We start from the raw sequence: 26,943 nt of genomic DNA, 5'->3' as shown, positions 1-26,943 counted from the left end.
GCCATTCCTTCCAGTTCGTTGCTGCAAATGACTGGAACGAACTGCAAAAATCTCTGAAGCTGGAGACACTTATATCCCTCACTATCTTTAAGCATCAGTTGTCAGAGCAGATTACCGATCACTGCACCTGTACACAGCCCATCTGTAATTAACCCACCCAACTACCTCATCCCCATATTGTTATTTACATTGTTATTTATTTTGCTAATTTGCACCCCAGTATCTCTATTTGCACATAATCTTCTGCACATCTATCACTCCAGTGTTAATACTAAATTGCAATTATTTTGCACTATGGCCTATTTATTACCTTACCTCCATAACTTACTACATTTGCACACACTGTATATAGATTTTCTATTGTGTTATTGACTGTACGTTTTGTTTATTCCATATGTAACTCTGTGTTTGTTGTTTTTATCGCACTGCTTTGCTTTATCTTGGCCAGGTCGCAGTTGTAAATGAGAACTTGTTCTCAACTGGCTTATCTGGTTAAATAAAGGTGAAATAAAAAAAATAAAAAATAAAAATGTGAATGCAAACACAGACACCTGTTTAGTGAGGCCAGCAGAAGGACTGCAGCCATGTACACTGAATAAAAAAATAAACACAACATGTAAAGTGTTGGTCCCATGTTTCATGAACTGAAATAAAAGATCCCAGAAATGTTCCATGTCTCTCGAACTGTGTGCACAAATTTGTTTACATCCCTGTTAGTGAGCATTTCTCCTTTGCCAAGATAATCCATCCACCTGACAGGTGTGGCATATCAAATACCGGCATCACCTCATGTTTCAGCACGATAATGCACGGCCCCATGTCGCAACGATCTGTACACAATTCTTGGAAGCTAAAAATGTCCCAGTTCTTCCATTGTCTGCATACTCACCAGACATGTCACCCATTGAGCATGTTTGGGATGCTCTGGATCGACGTGTAGGACAGCGTGTTCCAGTTCCCGGCAATATCCAGCAACTTCGCACAGCCATTGAAGAGGTGTTGGACAACATTCCACAGTCCACAATCAACAGCCTGATCAACTATATGCGAAGCAAATGTGTTGTGCTGCATAAGGCAAATGTTGGTCACACCAGATACTGACTGGTTTTCTGATCCAAGCCCCTACATTTTTTTGTTGAAGTTATCTGTGACCAACAGATGCATACAGTGGCTTGCGAAAGTATTTACCCCACTTGGAATTTTTCCTATTTTGTTGCCTTAAAACCTGGAATTAAAATAGATTTTTGGAGAGTTTGTATCATTTGATTTACACAACATGCCTACCACTTTGAAGATGCAAAATATATATTTTTGTGAAACAAACAACAAATAAGACAAAAAAAAAGAAATCTTGAGCTTGCATAACTATTCACCCCACCAAAGTCAATACTTTGTAGATCCACCGTTTGCAGCAATTACAGCTGCAAGTCTCTTGGGGTATGTCTCTATAAGCTTGGCACATCTAGCCACTGGGATTTTTGCCCGTTCTTCAAGGCAAAACTGCTCCAGCTCCTTCAAGTTGGATGGGTTCCACTGGTGTACAGCAATCTTTAAGTCATACCACAGATTCTCAATTGGATTGAGGTCTGGGCTTTGACTAGGCCATTCCAAGACATTTAAATGTTTCCCCTTAAACCACTCTAGTGTTGCTTTAGGAGTATGCTTAGGGTCATTGTCCTGCTGGAAGGTGAACCTCCGTCCCAGTCTCAAATCTCTGGGAGACTGAAACAGGTTTCCCTCAAGAATTTCCCTGTATTTAGCGCCATCCATCATTCCTTCAATTTTGACCAGTTTCCCAGTCCCTGCCAATGGAAAACATCCCCACAGCATGATGCTGACACCACCATGCTTCACTGTGGGGATGGTGTTCTCGGGGTGATGAGAGGTGTTGGGTTTGTGCCAGACATAGCGTTTTCCTTGATGGCCAAAAAACTCAATTTTAGTCTCATCTGACCAGAGTACCTTCCTCCATATGTTTGTGGAGTCTCCCACATGCCTTTTGGTGAACACCAAACATGTTTGCTTATTTTTTCTTTAAGCAATGGCTTTTTTCTGGCCACTCTTCCGTAAAGCCCAGCTCTGTGGAGTGTACGGCTTAAAGTGGTCCTATGGACAGATACTCCAATCTCCGCTGTGGAGCTTTGCAGCTCCTTCAGGGTTATCTTTGGTCTCTTTGTTGCCTCTTTGATTAATGCCCTCCTTGCCTGGTCCGTGAGTTTTGGTGGGCGGCCCTCTGTTGGCAGGTTTGTTGTGGTGCCATATTCTTTCAATTTTTTTATAATGGATTTAATGGTGCTCTGTGGGATGTTCAAAGTTTCTGATATTTTTTTATAACCCAACCCTGATCTGTACTTCTCCACAACTTTGTCCCTGACCTGTTTGGAGAGCTCCTTGATCTTCATGGTGTCGCATGAGTCCAAACGTGCACTTTACATTTCCATATTTGAAAACGTATGTAATTTACAGTATCAATGTTTATGATCTGTAATTTTGATCCATAGTTACAAGGATGACAACTATGAGAATAGAAAGGTTCAGAACTTTAGTAAAACAGCACATAAAAAAATATATGGCAAAGAGATATCAAAACTGGATGGTCTTCAGATATAGATGGGTGGTAAGGTTAGGGGAAAATAATAAAGAAAAAAAAACATACATATACACATTATATATATATATACATATACACATTATATATATATATATATATATATATATATATATATATATATATATATATATATATATATATATATATATATATATATATATATATATATATATATACACAGTACCAGTCAAAAATATGGACACACCTACTCATTCAACTACGTTGTAGAATAATAGTGAAGATATCAAAACTATGAAATAACACATATGGAATCATGTAGTAACCAAAAAAGTGTTAAACAAATCAATGTATTTTCGATTTTAGATTCTTCAAAATACCCACCCTTTGCCTTGATGACAGCTTTGCACAAAGTTACAATCTGTTTGTCTGAAGTTCCTTTTGAAAGACTAATTTATAACATAGCTAGCCATGTTGGCAATAGAATAAGTATTCAAATGAAGCCCACCTGACCCAGATTGTGATTTATAATGGAACGTGTCTGGATTGCGTAAACAACAGTTGTGTGATGGTGGTGACGCAGGGCTGTGTTCCAAACAAAAAATGTGCTTGCTTCAGTTCCTCAGTTCCTCAAAGCTAGGAGAGCTAAAAAATTAAAAAATTAAAAGCATCTTATGGTTGAAGGCTCTTTTCTTGAGTTATGAAAGTGCATACACATTTTCTTAGGAGCTGTCCCCAGATTGGAGACACCAGTTAGACCTCTCACTCAAACCCCCCTGTAATAGTTGTTTTTCTTATCTTGTGCTTACTCCAAAATGTCAATGCATATTCTTATGTTACTGAATGTATCCAGAGTATTTTCTGATTTAATTATTGACAAAAGCTGTGAAAATTAGAGTAAATTTAAAATGCACATAAAATCAAGAGTATAATGTTTGAATTCAGTCTTGTGTCAGGTGAACTGTTGTGTCCTCACCTTTGGTCTGATAATTTCCCCATAATCTCCAAAGTTGAAATAAGGGGTGTTGATATTAGTCTTGTTTCACTGCATTTACAAGTGGGCAACATGTAAGAGTGTGATGTGTGAAATGGAAAAGTGTGTTTTGCATATCCCAACTCCCCCTGAGATACCCTCGGAGAGTGGGGTCACGGCCATATGCTTTTTATAGTTCTTCTACTACATTTCAATTTGGCCCTATCCATATAGGCCAATTTCCACAAGTGTAAGGAGTTAAGCTGTCAGTGGCTGCCATTGTGACATTATAGGCCTTTAGTAGTGTGTTATGCCCAGCTGATTCTTTCAGTCATGGTAGTGGCCATTCAGATTTTGGCTTTGAGAAATTAATCTATGACACAAGATCCATAAAGACACCTCAAATCTGCTTAATGACATACATGATTACTACAGTTCCATGTCGCCTAAACAGCACTGAGTTAATCCATTAAAGCTAGACATAAAACGGATCTGGAACAACTTAACAGCACTATCATAACAACCTCAACATGTATGTCTCTATTTCTTCAACCAAAGTCATTTTTAAGAACATTCCCAGCTAGCACATAACATTCTGAGAACCACATGTTTCTTACAGCTTGGTAAGAGTGTGGTTGTCCTAGGTTATTTTGCTTACAAACTTCCCACAACGTTCTGGGAATGGTGCACGATACCCAGCTAGCACATAATGTTCTGAGAAGCATATGTTTCTTAGGTAGGAATTTCAGTACTTCAGAATAACGTTTCCTACAGGTTTCCTCATGGTTCTATTTAAAGTCATGTTCTCAGAACGTTCAGAGAATGTTATTTATAAAAATATACATTCTGTTCTCAGAGTCAACAAAACTCTCTCTATCCTCTATCTTGTTAAGTGTGTTCAGGTGTGTTGGCCATGTCCACTTATTGGACAAACCTAATCTTAATGAGTGCTTGTTTCCTTTGAAATGGGATGTTTGAATAGACTAAAATGAATAGTAAAAAAAAAAACATGGTACGCTGGCTCCATCCTGGTGGCGCTGTGGACTAATTCCATGGATAAAGAACAGAAAATCATAGGTTTGAATCTCACTGACTCCGTGCCACAATAAAAAATATGTGCTTGCATGATTAATGCCTAAGCAAATGAATTTACATGTGTCATATCTGTGCTTGGATTTCAAAACAGTTTAACTAAGCCAGCAGTTATTACAAGTTTTATTGAAACATGTTCTCAAATCCAATTTGTAAGTCGCTCTTGATAGGAGTGTCTGCTAAATGACGTAAATGTAAATGTAAATAACCTATGATGTCCATTCTCAGAACATTAATAAAACCTCCCAGGACGTTCTTAGAACCTCAGAACTGGTCCCAGAACAGGTGAAATGTTCAATTCCGTTCTCAGAACGTTTAAAAAATGTATGGCTTCGTTCTCAGAACCAATGGGAAAACAAAAACGTACATTCCCACAACATTAAATCCATTAGATCCAGATGAGATGCTTTTACACTACAGAATAACAACTATAACTCTCCTGCTGTAAAAATGTCATAAACTTTAGATTATCAAGGGTGAGAGATGAAATAATCGTATATCCTGCTCGTTTTGATTCTCAGGCAACATTCTAAGCAAGAAGACTTATACTGTATCACAAATGAATAATCGCTTTTGGGAATACTTTATTAAAGTTTATCCTGACTTAATGACCTGAAGAGGAAACATTTTACTTATATGGAACTAGCCGAGTACTTACAGTGCCTTGCAAAAAGTATTCATCCCCCTTGGCGTTTTTCCTATTTTGTTGCATTACAACCTGTAATTTAAATTGATTTTTATCTGGGTTTCATGTAATGGACATACACAAAATAGTACAAATTGGTGAATTGAAATGAAAAAAATAACTTGTTTCAAAAAAATCTACAAAATAAATCACGGAAAAGTGGTGCGTGAAGCTGCTAAATAAGATTTGGTGCAACCAATTACCTTCAGAAGTCACATAATTAGTTAAATCATGTCCACCTGTGTGCAATCTAAGTGTCACATGATCTCAGTACACATACACCTGTTCTGAAAGGCCCCAGAGTCTGCAACACCACTAAGCAAGGGGCACCACCAAGCAAGCAGCACCATAAAGACCAAGGAGCTCTCCAAACAGGTCAGGGACAAAGTTGTGGAGAAGTACAGATCAGGGTTGGGTTATAAAAAAAATATCAGAAACTTTGAACATCCCACAGAGCACCATTAAATCCATTATTAAAAAATGGAAAATATATGGCACTACAACAAACCTGCCAAGAGAGGGCCGCCCACCAAAACTAACAGACCAGGCAAGGAGGGCATTAATCAGAGAGGCAACAAAGAGACCAAAGATAACCCTGAAGGAGCTGCAAGGGTCCACAGCGGAGATTGGAGTATCTGTCCATAAGACCACTTTAAGCCATACACTCCACAGAGCTGGGCTTTATGGAAGAGTGGCCAGAAAAAAAGCCATTGCTTAAAGAAAAAAATAAGCAAACACGTTTGGTGTTTGCCAAAAGGCATGTGGGAGACTCCACAAACATATGGAAGAAGGTACTCTGGTCAGATGAGACTAAAATTGAGCTTTTTGGCCATCAAAGAAAACGCAGTCTGGCGCAAACCCCAACACCTCTCATCACCCGAGAACACCATCCCCACAGTGAAGCATGGTGGTGAGCATCATGCTGTGGGGATGTTTTTCCCATCGGCAGGGACAGGGAAACTGGTCAGAATTGAAGGAACGATGGATTGCGCTAAATACAGAGAAATTCTTGAGGGAAACCTGTTTCAGTCTTCCAGAGATTTGAGAGTGGGACAGAGGTTCACCTTCCAGCAGGACAATGACCCTAAACATACTGCTAAACCAACACTTGAGTGGTTTAAGGGGAAACATTAAAATTTCTTGGAATGGTCTAGTCAAAGCCCAGATCTCAATCTAATTGAGAATCTGTGGTATGACTTAAAGATTGCTGTACACCAGCGGAACCCATCCAACTTGAAGGAGCTGGAGCAGTTTTGCCTTGAAGAACAGGCAAAAATCCCAGTGGCTAGATGTGCCAAGCTTATAGAGACATACCCCAAGAGACTTGCAGCTGTAATTATTGCAAAAGGTGACTCTACAAAGTAGTTAAGCATGCTCAGGTTCTGTTTTTTTGTCTTATTTCTTGTTTGTTTCACAATAAAAAATATTTTGCATCTTCAAAGTGGTAGGCATGTTGTGTAAATCAAATGATGCAAACCCCCCAAAAAATCTATTTTAATTCCAGGTTGTAAGGCAACAAAATAGGAAAAATACCAAGAGGGGGTGAATACTTTCTAAAGCCACTGTATAAGTAGCTCATTTATATTTGATTCATAATTTGTATGTTGAGGTAGTTGATGTAGTTAAGGTTACAGTATGCAGCTATAAGTTCCAGTTTTACACCTACCTTAAACACAACCCCTCTCCCTAACATACACGTCAAGAATCACTTCAGCACTTCAGCCAATTCTTTCACAAGGGCCACTCAGGAGAATAGAGCTGTTCTGTTGGACGGTTGGGCTACTGGCCTCTGGAGCTAGCTGTTTATGGTTCTGTGTCGTAGTGGCACATGAAATGCGTTACCATGGAAGGCTGGGGGTGGGGTAGAGGGGCTGGGGAGCGTTGGGGGTAGAAGATGGGAGGACCGGGGGATGCTGGATCGGCCAGGCTAGCGAGTAACCCGTACCTCAAAGCTGGAATAAATACTTCCCAGGAGAGGAATGCACGCACACTCTGGCTCAACACATTCCTACCAACAGTAAAATCTAATATATGTGGGGAAGGTGAGAGGGGAAATACAGTGAGGGAAAAAAGTATTTGATCCCCTGCTGATGTTGTACGTTTGCCCACTGACAAAGAAATGATCAGTCTATAATTTTAATGGTAGGTTTATTTAAACAGTGAGAGACAGAATAACAACAAAAAAATCCAGAGAAACGCATGTCAAAAATGTTATAAATTGATTTGCATTTTAATGAGGGAAATAAGTATTTGACCCCTCTGCAAAACATGACTTAGTACTTGGTGGCAAAACCCTTGTTGGCAATCAAAGAGGTCAGACGTTTCTTGTAGTTGGCCACCAGGTTTGCACACATCTAAGGAGGGATTTTGTCCCTGTCCTCTTTGTAAATCTTCTCCAAGTCATTAAGATTTCGAGGCTGACGTTTGGCAACTTGAACCTTCAGCTCCCTCCACAGATTTTCTATGGGATTAAGGTCTGGAGACTGGCTAGGCCACTCCAGGACCTTAATGTGCTTCTTCTTGAGCCACACCTTTGTTGCCTTGGCCATGTGTTTTGGGTCATTGTCATGCTGAATTACCTATCAACGACCCATTTTCAATGCCCTGGCTGAGGGAAGGAGGTTCTCACCCAAGATTTGACGGTACATGGTCCCGTCCATCGTCCCTTTGATGCGGTGAAGTTGTCCTGTCCCCTTAGCAGAAAAACACCCCCAAAGCATAATGTTTCCACCTCCATGTTTGACGGTGGGGATGGTGTTCTTGGGGTCATAGGCAGTATTCCTCCTCCTCCAGACACGGCAAGTTGAGTTGATGGCAAAGAGCTCGATTTTGGTCTCATCTGACCACAACACTTTCACCCAGTTCTCCTCTGAATCATTCAGATGTTCATTGGCAAACTTCAGACGGGCATATATATGTGCTTTCTTGAGCAGGGGGACCTTGCGGGTGCTGCAGGATTTCAGTCCTTCACGGCGTAGTGTGTTACCAATTGTTTTCTTGGTGACTATGGTCCCAGCTGCCTTGACATCATTGACAATATCCTCCCATGTAGTTCTGGGCTGATTCCTCACCGTTCTCATAATCATTGCAATTCCACGAGGTGAGATCTTGCATGGAGCTACAGGCCGAGGGAGATTGACAGTTATTTTGTGTTTCTTCCATTTGCGAATAATCGCACCAACTGTTGTCACCTTCTCACCAAGCTGCTTGGCGATGGTCTTGTAGCCCATTCCAGCCTTGTGTAGGTCTACAATCTTGTCCCTGACATCCTTGGAGAGCTCTTTGGTCTTGGCCATGGTGGAGAGTTTGGAATCTGATTGATTGATTGCTTCTGTGGACAGGTGTCTTTTATACAGGTAACAAGCTGAGATTAGGAACACTCCCTTTAAGAGTGTGCTCCTAATCTCAGCTCGTTATCTTTATAAAAGACACCTGGGAGCCAAAAATCTTTCTGATTGAGAGGGGGTCAAATACATATTTCCCTCATTAAAATGCAAATCAATTTATAACATTTTTGACATGCATTTTTCTGGATGTTTTGTTGTTATTCTGTCTCTCACTGTTCAAATAAACCTACCATTAAAATTATAGACTGATCATTTCTTTGTCAGTGGGCAGACGTACAAAATCAGCAGGGGATCAAATACTTTTTTCCCCTCACTGTATGTCCAAACACTATTCACATGTTAAGACAGTGTGCTAGTGCTTTCTGCAGTGAAGTTAACCTTTTGCTGACTGGAAAGGGCAAGGACATACAAGTACATACACACACACGAACATGCACATGCACATACATACATACATACATACATACATACACACACACAAGCTCAAAACAGTCGTTCTCACACCCACTCTCTCCCTCATGCACACCCTCACACACACACACAAACATTCAATGTATAGGTGGGGGAGTTTTAAATATATCATTAAATCTGAATCTGTATGGGCCCATCCTGAGCCGGAGTTGAGAATAACCAGCTGTTTGTATCTAACTGCAGCGCAGTCTTTGTAGGTGGGCCCATTAGACATGGAATGTGTGAGATATTAGTATTTTGCACACAGTTTTCAGCCAGTTGGGTTTCAGCCAAGAGACTGAGTCCACTCGAGGTATATGCTAAACAAATACTGCTGTCCGTAACCATAGTCTGCCCCCTGCATGCGTAACCCCTGGTCCGAGGTCAAAAGTAATTGGACAGGAAGTCATTATAATCAATGGAGAGTTGACCTACCCACAGAATCATGCAGTGTGTGCGGTTGAGGTAGGAGGGGGATGATAGGTGAAGACATGCATGCATTACAGAGTCCATGAGGTACAGAGTCAATGACACCTTCATTTCCAATTTAGCAAAAGCCCCTAGACAAGGGGTCCCCAATTACATTCAGCCGTGGGCCTATTTGTCCTTGAGCGTATGGTCGGGAGGCCGGAAGGTAGTTATAAATAATTTGTACACTTCAAATTGACCGCAGGAATCACAAACAGATATAGTATTTGACAAAAACAGAATCATTTCAATTATTTATACATGGGAATATTTGGGAACAGATTTCCTACATTGAAATCAACTTGAGTTGATTTCCTGGTGATTTTACAATATTTTATGTCCAACAATTCATTTTATTTATTTTTGCTCAGAAAACTTGTGGGGGCAAATAAAATCACCAGCGGGCCACCTATTGGGGAACCCTGCCCTAGACAATGGAGTTACTGAATCCATGTCAGTGAAGGTAAATACAGTGAACAAAAAAATTAACACAACATGCAACAATTTCAACTATTTTACTGAGTTACAGTTTGTATAAGGAAATCAGTCAATTTGAATAAATGAATTAGGACCTAATCTATGGATTTCACATCACTGGGCAGGGGCGCAGCCATGGGTGCGGAGCAAGGCCCAGCCAATCAGAATGAGTTTGAGAGAAATACGCTTTTTGTGCGTATGGAAAATTTCTGGGGTCTTTTATTTCAGCTCATGAAACATGGGACTAACACTTTACATGTTGCATTTATATTTTTCTTCAGTATAGTATGATGGTTAGATGAGTTGGTTAGCATGATGTCAGAAGCCAGCATATCTGCTTCTTGGCCTACATTTACTCAAACTCTGACTTACTGTATGTTCTGTGCGTCATTCGATGTATTGTGTTACTGGAAAACCCTTGTTCAGAAACATATTAGGTGGCTCCCTCTTGTGATAGTAAAGCTACTGTATTTCTGTTTTCTGTATCCTGCTTGAGTGGTGCAGTGAGGTTACTCAGCCGATAGAGGGCAGTGGAGCGAAGGCAATTGCAACTGTCCAAAGGCTTTCTGTCTTATAAATTAGCATATGACTTCAACAAATACAGTGGGCATCATAAGTATTCACCCCCTTTGGACTTGTTCACATTTTGTTGCGTTACAGTGTATGATTGAGATACATTCCATGTCTCTGGGTGGCAGAAAGGAATGATGTTGCTGTTTGACTAACATAGCAGTAATTTCATTCTGTCTTTGGAGAATGGTGATGAGAGGGTTTTCTATGTTTTCCTGTGAAGTGTCCTGAGCACCGTCCTGTGAATTGGAAAGTCTTGCCTGTTCTCCCCGTGGCCCTCTATGTGAGTTGGTCAGCACAGATGGGCCTTGTTCTGTTTAGGCCTGCAGACTTGGGTTAGAGTCTTGTGCAGCAGTGCACTCTCCATGAGCTGCTGTCTGAATCACACTGTGTCCTGACTGTTCTGATTGAGCTGAAACACTGTGAGCCTGGGCTGATTGAATGTCAATGTGCTCAATGAATTGGCCCCGTGTAGCTCAGTTGGTAGAGCATGGCACTTGCAAAGCCAGGGTTGTGGGTTCGATTCCCACGGGGGGCCAGTATGAAAATGGATGCACTCACTAACTGTAAGTCGCTCTGGATAAGAACGTCTGCTAAATTACTAAAATGTAAATGTACTTCTTTGGGATGCACACTTGGTGCATGTCTGGCAGAAGTGCCCCTCTGCCCTGTGTGAAATTCAAGGTCTGAGATCCTGTATCTCTCTCTGCCATTTGCTTAAAGCAGTCATTCATGCCATCTATTATTGTTGAGTTGGCCTTTCTTTCTTCCCCTGAGGCAGCTGCTATTTCAGTTTACAGCTCTAGAGTCTCCCTTCTTTTCCTCAGTTCCATCTTTTGTTGGTTTAATTATTCCTCCTTATCCTCTAGATGGTGTTTGAACTTAAGAGCAGATGCCTTTGTTATTAATGATGTTCTTTCAGCCTCTGCTCGGATGCAGGCTAAGGATGTGGAGGATACACCTGAGCGTGAACTCCTGTTAGACCTGCGGCTGGAGGTTTGGGACACACTGTCAGTAGGTTTAACATCATCTTTCGCATCAGTGCATTCATCAGGTTTCTCTGGTGCTGGGGCTGCACCTGAGATCCATTGGGACACAGTAACAAGAAATGCCTTAATATGCTGCCATTTGGGTTCATACCAATTCAACATATCATTTTTTATTTTATACTCGGGTATCATGTGATGATAGGAATCAATAAATAATTTGTATCCATTCAACTGGAGCATGTTTTGTTTTTTTACAACTTCAATATTCTTATTGTCAGTCATCCGATCAGTAACAATGTTCATTTGGCGAGTCAGCTTTCCCGGTTTACCCCTTCTGGATTTGCGCATTAAGGAAACTTTCTCCTTCAAGTCCTTTTCTGATAAAGGCTCCTCCACTAGTGCCATGTCGCCCCCATACACAACGCCATCTGCACTGGTAGAATTCCCTTCAGCCATCTTTCTTCAATAGGCTATCTATATTTCAATATGCAACCATGAACATGGATCAATAAGCACTCCGGTGCGCTACGCTCCTTTTAACAGTGTCACTATATAATTAATATTCACACTTCAAAGAATTAGGCAGCAGAGATTGGAAATCGGGTTCTGTGCGTTCAATACTTTGTCAAAATAAGTCACTCCAATAGCAAACTTTCCATGACTTTGAATGAATGATGAATGTAGCCATACACTTAAATGTACCCATTAATCAATCCAAAAGTTTGTGCACTTGTTAGGCTACTTTACATACCCAAGTGCGTCTTTTCTACGATGTAGTCTTGAGGCCACGCGAGTTCTTTGTTCCTTGGTTACGCGTCTTTCCAAACAATCCAGTTTTTAATTCCAACTAAGTATTTTCCAGCTAAGTCTTTTGACCATACCAGGCCATGTTTACCATGCTGTTTGTTTCTTTAGTTTAATGATCAGAATTCGTTTTGGTAGAATTCTATACAATTTTGTATCCAGAAGGACGACAAATAAATGTATTATTATTTTTCAACTTGAATCAAACTCTGGACATTGGATTTGTATGCGTCAAGACTAACATTTCACCACTCTCCATTGTGGCTAAAGGATTAGAAAGGAAATTGTATTGGGACAATTATATTGGACAATTTAGCCACTACATTTAGTAAGAAATCCCACCACCTCTCACAAATCAGACATTTAATATGTTTTTAAGGATGGTCAAGTTAATAATCATGCTGTGGATGTTATATTAAAACACCCAGACACAACAAAGATACAGTCATCCTTCTAAACTGAGCTGCAGGACAGGAAGGAAGGTGATTTTAAAACAGCTACAGAATTTAATGGCTGTAAATGAATAAAACTAAGGATGGCTCAACATTGAAGTGACTCCACAATAATGACCTACCTAAATGACAGAGTGAAAAGAAGAATACAAATATACAGAATAAAATATTCCAAAACATGAATCCTGTATGCAACAAGGCACTAACATATTACTGCTTAAAAACACAGCAAAGGAATACACTTTTGGGGCAAATCCAACACATCAATGTTTAACTGCCTACTGGGCACACACTGGTTGAATCAATGGAATTACGTTGAACCAATGTGGAATAGACGTTGAATTGACATCTGTGTCTCCTTATTTTCAAGCATGGTGGTGGCTGCATCATGGTATGGGTATGCTTGACATCGGCAAAGAGTAGGAAGTTTTAATGATAAACATAAATGGAATGGAGCTAAGCACAGGCAAGATTCTAGACGAAAACCTGCTTCAGTATGCTTTACACTTGACACCGGGAGAGGAATTCACCTTTCAGCAGGACAATAACCTACAACACAAGGCCAAATCTACAGAGAAAAAAATACTAAATGCAGATATAAGCTTCCACTTATCAAATGTCCATTGACACCAAATACCAAACCCTACTGGTATAAATCTGAGGATGATAAATTAATTATAGTAATGCCTTGTCTGACCTGAGACCTGAACTTAACCACCCTCTCATAATACTATTGAACAATAAGCACTAAGCTGGGATCAGGTGTCACCTCCCATGTATCATCATTAATAAAAGGCCAGAGCCTGGCTGACCATCCATCATCTATGTGACATGAGGTCACTTGGAGATCAATACATGTCAGTGTGGGTGAGAGACGTCTGCACCAGCTGCCAGTGCACTGACACTTGCACGCACACGCAAATAAAACATATGCTTTGTATTATCATATTCATGCAAATGAACTGCCTAAGTACATAGTAACCTAAATTAAACATCTTTATTGTTGTACTTGGGGGCCGTGTTTGATACCTTAAAGTACAACATGAAGAACCTGGTAAAAAGCAAGAAATTGAGAAATAGACGCCCTATAAAACCTGACAATATGTGGGATAGCAATGTGTTATTATTCAGTGACTACTGTAAGGAGAGATACAGCCAGGTAAATGAAACTCACTCTTTAGGAGGGTTGAGGTCCTCAGCCTTGGTTTCAAAGAACCTCAGCACCTCCTCACTCTGGGAGATTTGGTTAGGGAGCCTCATCACGGCCTGGAGGGAGAGAGGGAAGGAGGGCGAGAAGGAGAGTGATGGAAAAAAGTATAATTGTGAAATAGGATAATGATCATTTACAATGACAAGACTTCATTACACATTATCAAGACAACTTTTTCAGCTAATGTGGTCACATGTACCCTGAATTTCACCAACTGACTGACTCCATACGTGGAAGCCTCCCACTACATCACAAAAGGACTGTGGGTGTGTTCCTGTATAGTACAGATGCGGATAGCACAGTTTACAGCAGGGATCATCAACTATATTGAGCCGCGGGCCGATTTCTTCCTGAGAGGATGGTCAGGGGGCCGGAACATAATTACAAATAATTTGTAGACTGCAAATTGACCGCAAGAAGCCCAAACAGACTAAAATATGATTATTTCAAACCTTGATTACATTTGTATATGATCACATACAGTATATCTCTCTATTAAGCATGGGAATACTTTTGAACAGATTTAAAATCACTTCGAGCTGATTTTCTGGTGTTTTTACAGTCTTTTATGTCCAACAATTACATTTCTTAAAAAATATATTGTATATATTTAGTTATTTATTTATTTTGTTCAGAAAACCTCGGGGGGGGGGCAAATAAAATCACCCACAGGCCGAATTCGGCCCAAGAGCCACCAGTTGGGGAACCCTGGTTTACAGTAAGGCCCTGTTACTCATCGGCTGAGAGGATGAAGGGGAGGTCTGGAAGACGAGAAGGGATAGGAAGAGGGATCAGAGCCCGGAACAGGGCTAAGACAGAGGAAAACAGATGGAGGACGATAGCTACCAAAACCCTCTCTGACAGGACTACAACCGTGTCTGCTTTGAAAAGTACTTTAGAAATAAACTGTTTGCATACACAATGAATAGATGCATAAGATATAGGGGGGCGGCAGGTAGCTTAGTGGTTAAGAGCATTGTGCCAGTAACCGAACGGTCGCAGGTTCTAATCCCCGAGCCGACTAGGTGAAAAACCTGTCGATGTGCCCTTGAGCAAGGCACTCAAATTGCTCCTGTAAGTCGCTCTGGATAAGAGCATCTGCTAAATGACTCAAATGTATAATGTAAATATAGAATTAGGGGGACACAGTATTTATATTTGGTGTAAATCAGATAATTACATTTTAGAACTTTACTCTTTTTGACTCAGCACTATCTGTCACAAGGCTCTGCATTCACAGCTCATATGGCAGATTTCGGTTTTTCCACAATAAATACGTGTGATTACTGCCACATTCATGCAGGGTAATAATGTTATGAGTTGGGATTATGGTTCATTGTTTAGTTAGCTAGCTACATGTCTAAACAAAAGACTCCACTATGCAAGTAACTATTTCAATAGAATGTTCATGATGTCACTGCGACAACTGTCGATAGACCTACAGTTGAAGTCGGAAGGTTAAATACACTTAGGTTGGAGTCATTAAAACTCGTTTTTTTCAACCACTCCACAAATGTCTTGTTAAAAAACTATAGTTTTGGCGAGTCGGTTAGGACATCTACTTTGTGCATGACACAAGTAATTTTCCAACAATTGTTTACAGACAGATTATTTCACTTATAATTCACTGTATCACAATTCCAGTGGGTCAGAAGTTTACATACACTAAGTTGACTGTGCCTTTAAACAGCTTGGAAAATTCCAGAAAATGATGTCATGGCTTTAGAAGCTTCTGATAGGCTAATTGACATAATTTGAATCAATTGGAGGTGTACCTGTGGATGTATTTCAAGGCCTACCGTCAAACTCAGTGCCTCTTTGCTTGACATCATGGGAAATTCTAAAGAAATCAGCCAAGACCTCAGAAAAAAAATTGTAGACTGGTTAATCCTTGGGAGCAATTTCCAAACGCCTGAAGGTACCACGTTAATCTGTACAAACAATAGTACGCAGGTATAAACACCATGGGACCACAGAGCCGTCATACCGCTCAGGAAGGAGACGCGTTCTGTCTCCTAGAGATGAACGTAGTTTGGTGCGAAAAGTCCAAATCAATTCCAGAACAACAGCAAATGACCTTGTGAAGATGCTGGAGGAAACAGGTACAAAATTATCTATATCCACAGTAAAACGAGTCCTATATCGACATAACCTGAAAGGCCGCTCAGCAAGGAAGAAGCCACTGCTCCAAAACCGCCCTAAAAAAGCCAGACTACGGTTTGCAACTGCACATGGGGACAAAGATCGTACTTTTTGGAGAAATGTCCTCTGGTCTGATGAAACAAAAATAGAACTGTTTGGCCATAATGACCATCGTTATGTTTGGAGGGAAAAGGGGATGGCTTGCAAGCTGAAAACACCATCCCAACCGTGAAGCTCGGAGGTGGCAGCATCATGCTGTGGGGGTGCTTTGCTGCAGGAGGGACTGGTGCACTTCACAAAATAGATGGCATCATCAGGAAGGAAAATGATGTGGATATATTGAAGCAACATCAAGACATCAGTCAGGAAGTTAAAGCTTGGTCGCAAATGGGTCTTCCAAATGGACAATGACCCCAAGCATACTTCCAAATTTGTGGCAAAATGGCTTAAGGACAACAAAGTCAAGATATTGGAGTGGCCATCACAAAGCCCTGACCGCAATCCTATAGAAAATGTGTGGGCAGAACTGAAAAAGCATGTGTGAGCAAGGAGGCCTACAAACCTGACTCAGTTACACCAGCTCTGTCAGGAGGAATGGGACAAAATTCTCCCAACGTATTGTGGGAAGCTTGTGGAAGGCTACCCGAAACGTTTGACCCAAGTTAAACAATTTAAAGGCAATGCTACCAAATACTAATTGAGTGTATGTAAACTTCTGACCCACTGGGAATGTGATGAAAGAAATAAAAGCTGAAATAAATCATTCTGTCTACTATTATTCTGACATTTCACATTCTTAATTTAAAGTGGTGATCCTAACTGACCTAAGACAGGGAATTTTTATTAGGATTAAATGTCAGGAATTGTGAAAAACTGAGTTTAAATGTATTTGGCTAAGGTGTATGTAAACTTCTGACTTCAACTGTAGCTATGGCTACCTACTCCTGGCCGGTGTCAGTAAACGTTGGCAAAAGAAGCATATTTAAAATTGTTGCCAGCAGCACAGTTGCAGTCACCAACGCTCTGGATAACATACAAACAGCCTAACCAGCTCTGCTAGGGCGAGTAAAATGGTCAGAGTGAGCTGTTCTCTCATTTGTGTCTGGAAGTAGCTAGCAAGCTAGCCAACATTAGCCAGTTAGCTTGGGTGCTTGACTGGTGTTGTTAGGTCAGAAGGCTCGGATGAACCCTACTCCTCGGCCAGAGCATCCAATGTGCGCTCTGAACGCTCCGAGAGCGAAACGCTCTGAATTTACGAACGGACAATCTGACAACGCTCTGAGTTTACGAACCCCCAGAGCACACTCTGGCACTCCAGATTAAATTTACCAACACACCCGTAGTATAAGCCAGCCTTTAGTCTTGAAATCTTTGGTTGTTTAGTACATGGCCTCACATGTGAATCCTTAAAGAGATGGGTGGGGCTAAAGCTTAAGAGGGTGTGAATGATGCTGATTGGGTGTAGACAAAGAAGAGCTTTCCAGTAGGTACTAAAACATTCAAGGCCATTTTCTCAAAAGTGTGGTTACAAGTTTATCAACTTTCAAAGCAGAATTACTTTCCCATTGTTCCTCAACTGTAGTGTATGATATACCATTTTCTAGCTCTGAGTCTCTACTTTTATCCAATGTAAAAAACACAATTTCAAATGTTGTTACATAAGACCGAATCGAGCCAGGTCGGTCACAAATGAGGTCAGGTGGCCAGCTGTGTTCATTTCTCCATCTCACATGCTGAATCATTCTGTTCTACACATCCTGCGTTTGAGCTGTGTGCCCCTATTTCCCCCGTTTTCTATATAAACCCACTATATAAAGAAATGACATATTGTAAGAGCAGATCGAGCTAGACTTTCCTGTGGATGCTGGTGGTGGAGATACAGTAGCTTCTCTCTTCCACAGCAAACATGCTACAAAGACATTAAAACTAAACCATCAATTAGAGAAATGACTGTACAGTGTGAGATGTGGCTACTTACTGTAGTCAGCTATAAGTAATAGAAAGACCTCTTGCCAGTCATTGAAGGGTGACTGCACTTCCTGATTTGGCTTCATTTTAGATTTGGATAATTTAGAAATTATAGCGGCCATGACGAAATTCAAACGGGTGTTGGTTTCGGGGTGTGGATTGACGTGGGTGTCTCGTGTATATGTTCGCAGGTGGGAAGAGTTAATGAGCAGTTGCTCTTAAAAGCAGCAAACAGCACATAATTTACTGCAAAGACAAAAACAAGATAGTTTGTTCTTACTTTGCAGTAGTCATTAAGATGCTTCAACCTTTTCACAGCCACGTCTCTGACTTGACTTCGCCGAAATAAGAGTTTACCTGTAAAAGAGATACAGAACTTTGAGTTGTCATTAAATGTGCTGTTTCTAAAATTATCACCAGGTGGCATGACACTAGCCCAGACCCAGGCATTTGGCAGTGGACTTTTTAAGAAACAGTCTGGCATATTATGTAGTAGGCCTATTCGAAATAGTATGTAGTACTCGAGACAAGATTTCATGAAAAAGACAAATGTCAAATATGTGTGAAATGTGTCTGTCTTTCTGTCTGTCATGATAACAGTAAGACGACTGTTTCTTTTAGAGTGAGTAAGTGCACAGAGCCCACTCCCTGGCTAGGTTTTACAACACTATCCAGACGTTTGGGAGCTGTGCAGCTCTCTGACAATGGCACTCTTCACTCCTCTGGGGCATGCTGAGGTTATCAGGTTAGCCTCCTACTGCCATACTACAAGCACACCACAGCCTTATTCAGCTGGCTGGAACAGTGGAAAAACTAGAAATGTGCTATGTTATAGCAAACCAATTTCTATTCCAAATGATAGAGAAGCAGGTCCTTTCTGTGTGTTCTTGCGTTTCATAGCATTTTGTTTCAATGTGGTGTCAAACCCCCACCTTTAAAATGCTGCTGTTCCCCCAGTTCAACGTCTAGTTTTGATTAAAATTTGTTTGAGTTGTCAATTAAGGTGAATTCAATGTGAAATCAACAAAAAAACAATATGTCATTAGATTTAGGTTAAAAGTTGAATGAAAAAAAGACGAAATGCCCTTATGTTGATGTTTTTTGCAAATCCAATCAGTGTTTCACGTTGTTTCAACGTCATCACATTGATTATTTTGGTTAAAATGACATGGAAAAAACTTTGATTAAACCCGTTTTTGCCCAGTGAGACTTGTTGATGAGTGCAGTATGTCTTCTGTACATGCCGGCATGCTCACCTGGTAAGAAGGGAATGATTCTCTGTTTTGGGTCCTTCCTCCCTCCCTCCACTGGGAACTTGTCCAGGATCTGCATCTGGAAATAAAGAGAATGCAAAGGACTTAACTTTTGTCTTATAAAATGAATGGATGGACACTTTTGGCAAACATCCAGATACAGTCCTATGTCGATTTTTTTTTCATGGTCAATGTTATTTCAAACTTAAATCGATTACTGGTGGTAATAAAGTATATTTGATAGTTATGTGACAAACAAAGCCATTTAGTTATCAGCACTAAATGAGAGGAAGCTCAAAGTGGAGGAATGTAGATGAGATCATTGGGAGGAGAAGCACTTGGTGGTCATGACCTCTTACAGACGACCTCCCAATTAAATGACTACAATGTGGGCTGTAATTACATAGCCTCCGAAGATCTACTATGTACCAGTCACCAGACACAGGCCCACGTTGATCTCTTACGTCACTCACCACAGTCATCTGAAAACACACTCACAGCAACAACCCCCAGAACTCACAGCGCTGTGTGTATTAGTGTACGAAATTAATTGCATGAAGAGTTCTAGACATGTTAAACCTAGTCTCAGACACAGTCCTCGAACCATGATCATTGAGTCGTTTTACTGAGTAAAATGGAGTAACCCAATATTATAATTGAGTTAGGGCAACAGATGTGCATGAAGGAGAGGCCACCCACTGGGCACACACTGGTTGAATCAACGTTGTTGCCACGTCATTTCAATGAAATGACGTTGAACCAATGTGGAATAGACATTGAATAGGCTGTGCCCAGTAGGCATTCTGTATCAAGTGATATTTTATGACAAGATCACAAAAACAATCATTCTGCTGTACATGCGTGCATGCCTGCAAGTTTGCCTACATGTGTTTGGGTGTGTGTGTACGTACGTGTCTGTGTTCATGACCGCATGTGGCGTGTCGTGTGCATGAATACATGAGCGCATTAATTGGTAATTGTGCGAACGTGCGTGTGCCTAAGTGTCAAGTGTGTACCTGCTTGCGTCCCGCTCACCGACTTTCGAGTTTCCTAGTCTAATAAATAATTGCATTGCTGCAGTAAACCAATGCACATGGGAGTACTACAGTAACAAGCCTGCTCAGCTCCAGATGCAGTCCTGCCCTGCCTTGTTCTAGATGTGCTCTGGAGAGGGACTGATGATGTGAACAGCAAGCCCAAAATCACATGCGTATCTAGGCTAGGCCAGGGGACTGGGACAAGGCCAAAGTGGACCAGAGGGGGCCAAAAGTAACCAGGTGCACAAACAGTCCCAGGCCAAGATGGGCAGACCCAGAGCCATTCTGTCTGTTTCGGTATGGTTGTTTGAGAGGGTTAAAGAAAAAAAGAATGTCCGCAACTGGTATGCTCCCATGGTGATTTAATCAGATGCACAAAAAATACAGCGTTTCGATCTGAGTTCGATCTTCATCAGGTCATGAGAGGGTTTCCAGCTAAGGTTTTTTTGTTTTGTGGTTGTTTCTCTCTCTGTTTCTCTCTCTGTTTCTCTACTGCCGTTGCTGAAACTTTAAATCTCTTTTGGACCTTGGTATTTCCCCCTCCACAGAAAGGGGAATGCGCTCATTATTGTCCTTTAAGGTAGAGCTCTGCTACCCGACCCGAGCCCAACATTATACATCAGGTTGGGCCGGGTAGAGAGTTTATTTCACAGAAAATAATAATGTTCTTTGAGTTTTGTCAGAGTTTAGAATGATGAAAAGGAGCTAACAGCTAACTGCTCTCTCATGTCTCGTCATTGAGCAGAGCAGCGGAAGTGGAGCCGTTGCTATGGATACTCACAGACCAGAGCCGCCATGAGCAGAGTGCATGCACAGCGAGTGACAGACAGAGAGGATCTAATGGATTTACTGATGGAGGAAGTTATTTCTGATTTCGGGCAGAGCCGGGCACTAGGGCTGTGGCGGCCATGAAATTTTGTCAGCCGGTGATTGTCGAGCAAATAACTGCCAGTCTCACGGTAATTGACCGTTAATTAACATAAACACGTTTAGCCTCTCCTGGCTTCCACGCTTACAAGCCACTAATGCAGACCTTTGGAACATCTACATTTTAAAAAGTCTAATAAATCCATTTAATATAGCCTACACCATCACAATAAATCCATTATTTATTTTAGACAGGTCTAAAGAAACATGATATGAAGAAAATGTAGTCAATTTCAGAAGAACAGAATAGCATACTCTGAGTTGTCCTTATGTTAGGCCCTGATCTGGCTATGCCATATGGCTGTGGGCTAAACTAGTTCATTTAGCAGAGAAGATTTGCTAAGAATTCCATGGCATTCTTTTTTATTATTTTATAGTATGAAGAATGCAATTGAACATAGCTGAATAAAATAGAAATGATATTTTCTCCAAACGATTTCAAAGGAAATGCGCACGTGGCTATTCTGTATTGAGCGGTTAACAAAGAAACAGGTCCTCCTATATGCTTAATTTAGGGTTTTTTATGCAACTTTAGTTGTGATACAAACGTTGGGCTATACTGTATGTTTTGATTTTAATACATTATAAGGCTGCATGATGCGACTGTAATGATGATTTGAAAAAGTTGCATGAAAGGCATGAGCTCTGATTTGTTTCTTGTGCATGCTCCACATACTTCATCAGTCTCTCATTCACAATTTCACAAGCACTTGATAATATATTCTCACCAAGCCTTGAATTTTCCGGCGGCATCCCCCTTGTGTGGCCGTAATGCTCCCCCAAAAATCCATGCCTTTTGTGGCCAAAGATGCCGTTGTGCCCTTGGGCTGAGTTGTGCCCTTGGGCTTCGAAGCCCCTCTCACTCACATGGCTCTCTCAATTCTTATTAGCCAATGCCCGTCACGTGATCGGGTCCTTCTCACAGGCATCTCAGCTAAGAAGTATGCAACAAGTGAAGACAGACACGTCGGGGACGTAACTGCGTGCGACCCTCTTATCGAATTTCGAGGTGCACATTGAAGATGTTAGTAGAACTGTCCATAATTAGCCTACTTTTCATCAGCCAACAAGATGAGTAGGCCTAACAAACAGCAAAAGCACTAGCCTATGTCAATCTAATATCCCCCATAGTACAAAGTTAACCTATTCTATTGGTCAACTTGTCCTTCTGTGCGAGAAATAAATATTCCAAACATACTCTGGGACAGTTGTGGGATGCGATAGATCCCAAATTAATACAACCACTCATATCAAAAAAATATTTTAAAAGCAATGAGGCTGATGCAACCGATCAGACCATTTAGCTTAAAATGATGATAAACTATTAGCTTATTTCTTCACATTATAAGCGCAGCAATGCACACACAGCAGTAGGCTATAGGCGCGAATGTTCCAAAATGCAATCAATTAGCGGGAAAACACTGTTCTCAAAAGTGACCGCATATGCGATTATGCATGCAATGCTTTATTATAAAGGTGCATTATTATGGTGAAAATTATCTTCCCCAAACTTGAAAATCATGTGCCGCCTATGTATGCCAGTTAGGCTCTACATTGGTTGTAAAGCGGATTAATGTGCTTAATGTTAAGAAGTTATTTGGCCACTTTAGTTGTGATACTAACCTTATCAAGACATATAGGCCTATGGCTAGACTACATGAGGTGTGCGACTATGATTTGAAAAAGTCGCAATAAAAAAGCATACGCTGTTTCTTGCCTTACTGCAGACGCTGGGAATCATTCACAAGTGAGACTACATAATTCACAAGTGATAGGCTAATATTGTCACCCATCAGACTATTCTCAATTTAATGTTGTCTTTACATATACAAAATAAAAAATGTGTTGAAATTTTGTTTTGATTTAGAATGGACCGTTATCATGCACCTGTGTTGGAACATGGAACATGGGAAGAAAAAAAAAAGTATGCATTAAATAGCGAATGGAGGAAGCTTAGCAATGTGCTTTATATTAGGAAAGTTGATAAATAAATAAATAAATAAATATATATATATAGTAGGCCTAGCCTATAGAAAGCTGATGGGATCCTCCTCTTTTTAAATAGAGGCCATCAAAATCTGTTTTCTCACGCAATTGCATAGCCTATAGAAATGTTGCGTAACATGAGCTCATGGGCTCTCATTAAGTATTTTGATTTGATTTTAGAAAAATAAATTGATGTCAGAGTGATTAGAGGGACATTAGAGTGCTGAGTACCAGGCAGTTAGCATGTTTGGTAGGCCACTAATGACCATAAGCAGCATCAGAGTTTGGAGAAGCCTAGTTACCTTGACTAAATGGTCACATGGAATTTGACTGCGGTTATGACTTGTGACTGCCGGTGTGGCGGTAATACTGTCACCTTAACAGCCCACCCGGGCCTTAAATTTGGCAGAAGCAATCGGGCCTGGGTAGGGTAAGGCCTGAACGTTGTGGGCATGGGTAGGGCTTAAAATTCATGCCTGTGAAGGGCTCTACTTTGACGGTAAGAGGTAGAAACTGAACATTAAGAGCTGTTTTGGTTAACCATGTTCTCTAAAGAAATGGGAAAATAGAAATGAAAGTTTCCCATGGCAACACTCTATTGACAAAAAAGCAGAGTTAACTCTACTAAAACCAGATTCAACTAATCTTGCAAAACAAGGCATAAAAAGATTTGCACTTACAGTAAGTGTGGCTGTAACAAAATATGGGATACGCCTACAGTTTGAGGCAAATCTATTTTAATGTCATTACTCTACACACACTGCCATGATGACATCCAGGGGTGTCATGCACCCCAAAAATCTGAGGGGGCACAAATTACATCAGGATGGCTGGGGTTTGAATTGGAGAATTTGGCATTTTTCAAACACCTGAAACAGCTTTGTCCTGCAATCTAGAGCCATAAATCATTATGCTTAATTCTATGTAAAACAAAATGTTTATTATTTAGCATATTTAAGCATACCTCTTGAGCATACCTCCTGACTGGTGGTTATTTTTTTATAGAAACTAAATATGGTTCTCTGCATATCTGCTCAAATTTAAAGGAATGCAAGTCTTATTCAGAACATTTAGTAATTGATTTATTTTCTAAAGTCTACCAACCTTCCCAACAGGCATGCCAGCTAAGATAGTTGGACAAGCTAGCTACTCTAACTTGACTGATAGCCTGAAATGGCTTCTTGGTAGCTAGTTATGAGGTTGGGAGATTTGGAACCTATCTGGGCCAACTTCGTAAAATTGCTAGGTGGCTAGTAATATTACAGAGAAACAATAAAAATGTTACAATTTTTTACATATATATTTTTTTAACAGGACAAATATGAGGGGGCATGTGCCCCTGTGCCCCCTATGGGCATGACACCTCTGATGAAATCTACAGAGTATTAAACTGTACCTTCACTAAAGCTTCAATAATCTCAAAATGTATTGCTATGAGTCTATTGTGTATCTGACTGACTGTGCCACAAACTCATTGTAACATGTTATCTGCATCTCTATGGGACATGGTAGCAGTAGTCTGCTCCCCACAGGCTGGGATAGTTCTCTCCACACCTCCAACAGATCCCTGGCAAACAGAGAACATTCCCAATCCCAGAGTGATGCTGGTATCCCCCCTAGGCACGACTGGATGTGCTCCAAACCTCACAGGACAGGTGGGAGACCACTCCTCATGGAAACAAAGTAACAGCTTGGAATCACAACTCCCTGTGCGAGCATTTCTCCTGTTTTTTTGTGTTACATGGACATTTGTGATACGGCAGCTTTAGTCATTTGACCAGGAGATTTCACATTTGTGTATACACTGTTTCTTTCCCAAAGTGTGCAATTAGGTTTAATGTGTTAAACGTGCTGTGTCAGCCAAGTCTACCCTTGGGAGAAATGTAAATGCCGTATAGCAACAGTTGCTTCTACATCTGTATTGCTTGCTGTTTGGGGTTTTAAGCTGGGTTTCTGTATAGCACTCTGTGACATCTGCTGATGTAAAAAGGGCTTTATAAATACATTTGATTGATTGATTGATTGATTGATTGAGATTATGTAATCATGTCTCTAGCACTCTCTCTCGCACATTTCTCCTAAAACTTTCTCTCTATCCTTGTATCTCTCCCCCTCCATTTTGAGGAAACCCTGAGCTCTGGAGGTATTGATAGACATGTAATGGCAGGGATGTGAAAGAGATGAAAAGGCATAGAATGCACTGGTCTGCACTGTAAATGTAATGCTCAGTCACACCTTAAAATGTGTGTTTTGACATTAAATTCAAACAGCTATGTATTATATTTTACATTACTCCCTAACTGAAATGATTGCCAAAAGTCAATGACTAGGCTACTCAAGTATATTTCAGATTTCTTTACCCTAAAAAGCATATCTGAAGTGCAGGCATACAGTGAGGGAAAAAAGTATTTGATCCCCTGCTGATTTTGTACATTGACAAAGACATGATCAGTCTATAATTTTAATGGTAGGTTTATTTGAACAGTGAGAGACAGAATAATAAATTGATTTGCATTTTAATGAGGGAAATAAGTATTTGACCCCCTCTCAATCAGAAAGATTTCTGGCTCCCAGGTGTCTTTTATACAGGTAACGAGCTGAGATTAGGAGCACACTCTTAAAGGGAGTGCTCCTAATCTCAGCTTGTTAACTGTATAAAAGACACCTGTCCACAGAAGCAATCAATCAATCAGATTCCAAACTCTCCACCATGGCCAACACCAAAGAGCTCTCCAAGGATGTCAGGGACAAGATTGTAGACCTACACAAGGCTTGAATGGGCTTCAAGACCATCGCCAAGCAGCTTGGTGAGAAGGTGACAACAGTTGATGCGATTATTCGCAAATGGAAGAAACACAAAATAACTGTCAATCTCCCTCGGCCTGTAGCTCCATGCAAGATCTCACCTCGTGGAGTTGCAATGATCATGAGAACGGTGAGGAATCAGCCCAGAACTACACGGGAGGATCTTGTCAATGATCTCAAGGCAGCTGGGACCAATAGTCAGCAAGAAAACAATTGGTAACACACTACGCCGTGAAGGACTGAAATCCTGCAGCGCCCGCAAGGTCCCCCTGCTCAAGAAAGCACATATACAGGCCCGTCTGAAGTTTGCCAATGAACATCTGAATGATTCAGAGGAGAACTGGGTGAAAGTGTTGTGGTCAGATGAGACCAAAATCGAGCTCTTTGCCATCAACTCAACTCGCCGTGTTTGGAGGAGGAGAAATACTGCCTATGACCCCAAGAACACCATCCCAACCATCAAACATGGAGGTGGAAACATTATGCTTTGGGGGTGTTTTTCTGCTAAGGGGACAGGACAACTTCACCGCATCAAAGGGACGATGGACGGGGCCATGTACCGTCAAATCTTGGGTGAGAACCTCCTTCCCTCAGCCAGGGCATTGAAAATGGGTTGTGGATAGGTATTCCAGCATGACAATGACCCAAAACACACGGCCAAGGCAACAAAGTTGTGGCTCAAGAAGAAGCACATTAAGGTCCTGGAGTGGCCTAGCCAGTCTCCTGACCTTAATCCCAT

At 40.9% G+C, this 26,943-nt stretch overlaps 1 protein-coding gene across 1 annotated transcript in view; it reads right to left on the bottom strand.

Moving 5' to 3' along the window:
- Positions 1 to 26,943, bottom strand: part of LOC121534592 (SH3 and PX domain-containing protein 2A-like) — a 40,910-nt gene that overhangs the window by 7,243 nt on the left and 6,724 nt on the right. The window contains exons 3-5 of the mRNA XM_041841496.1: positions 19,453 to 19,528; positions 18,477 to 18,553; positions 14,051 to 14,142 (exon numbers count right to left, since the gene is read on the bottom strand). Coding sequence (XP_041697430.1) covers positions 14,051 to 14,142; positions 18,477 to 18,553; positions 19,453 to 19,528 — 245 coding nt within the window. The remainder of the gene's footprint in view (positions 1 to 14,050; positions 14,143 to 18,476; positions 18,554 to 19,452; positions 19,529 to 26,943) is intronic.

Source organism: Coregonus clupeaformis, chromosome 1, assembly GCF_020615455.1.
Source record: "Coregonus clupeaformis isolate EN_2021a chromosome 1, ASM2061545v1, whole genome shotgun sequence".
In the NCBI taxonomy this organism is placed as follows: domain Eukaryota; kingdom Metazoa; phylum Chordata; class Actinopteri; order Salmoniformes; family Salmonidae; genus Coregonus; species Coregonus clupeaformis.
The sequence above is the reverse complement of the archived record's forward strand: the minus strand, read 5'-3'. Positions and strand labels throughout refer to the sequence as shown.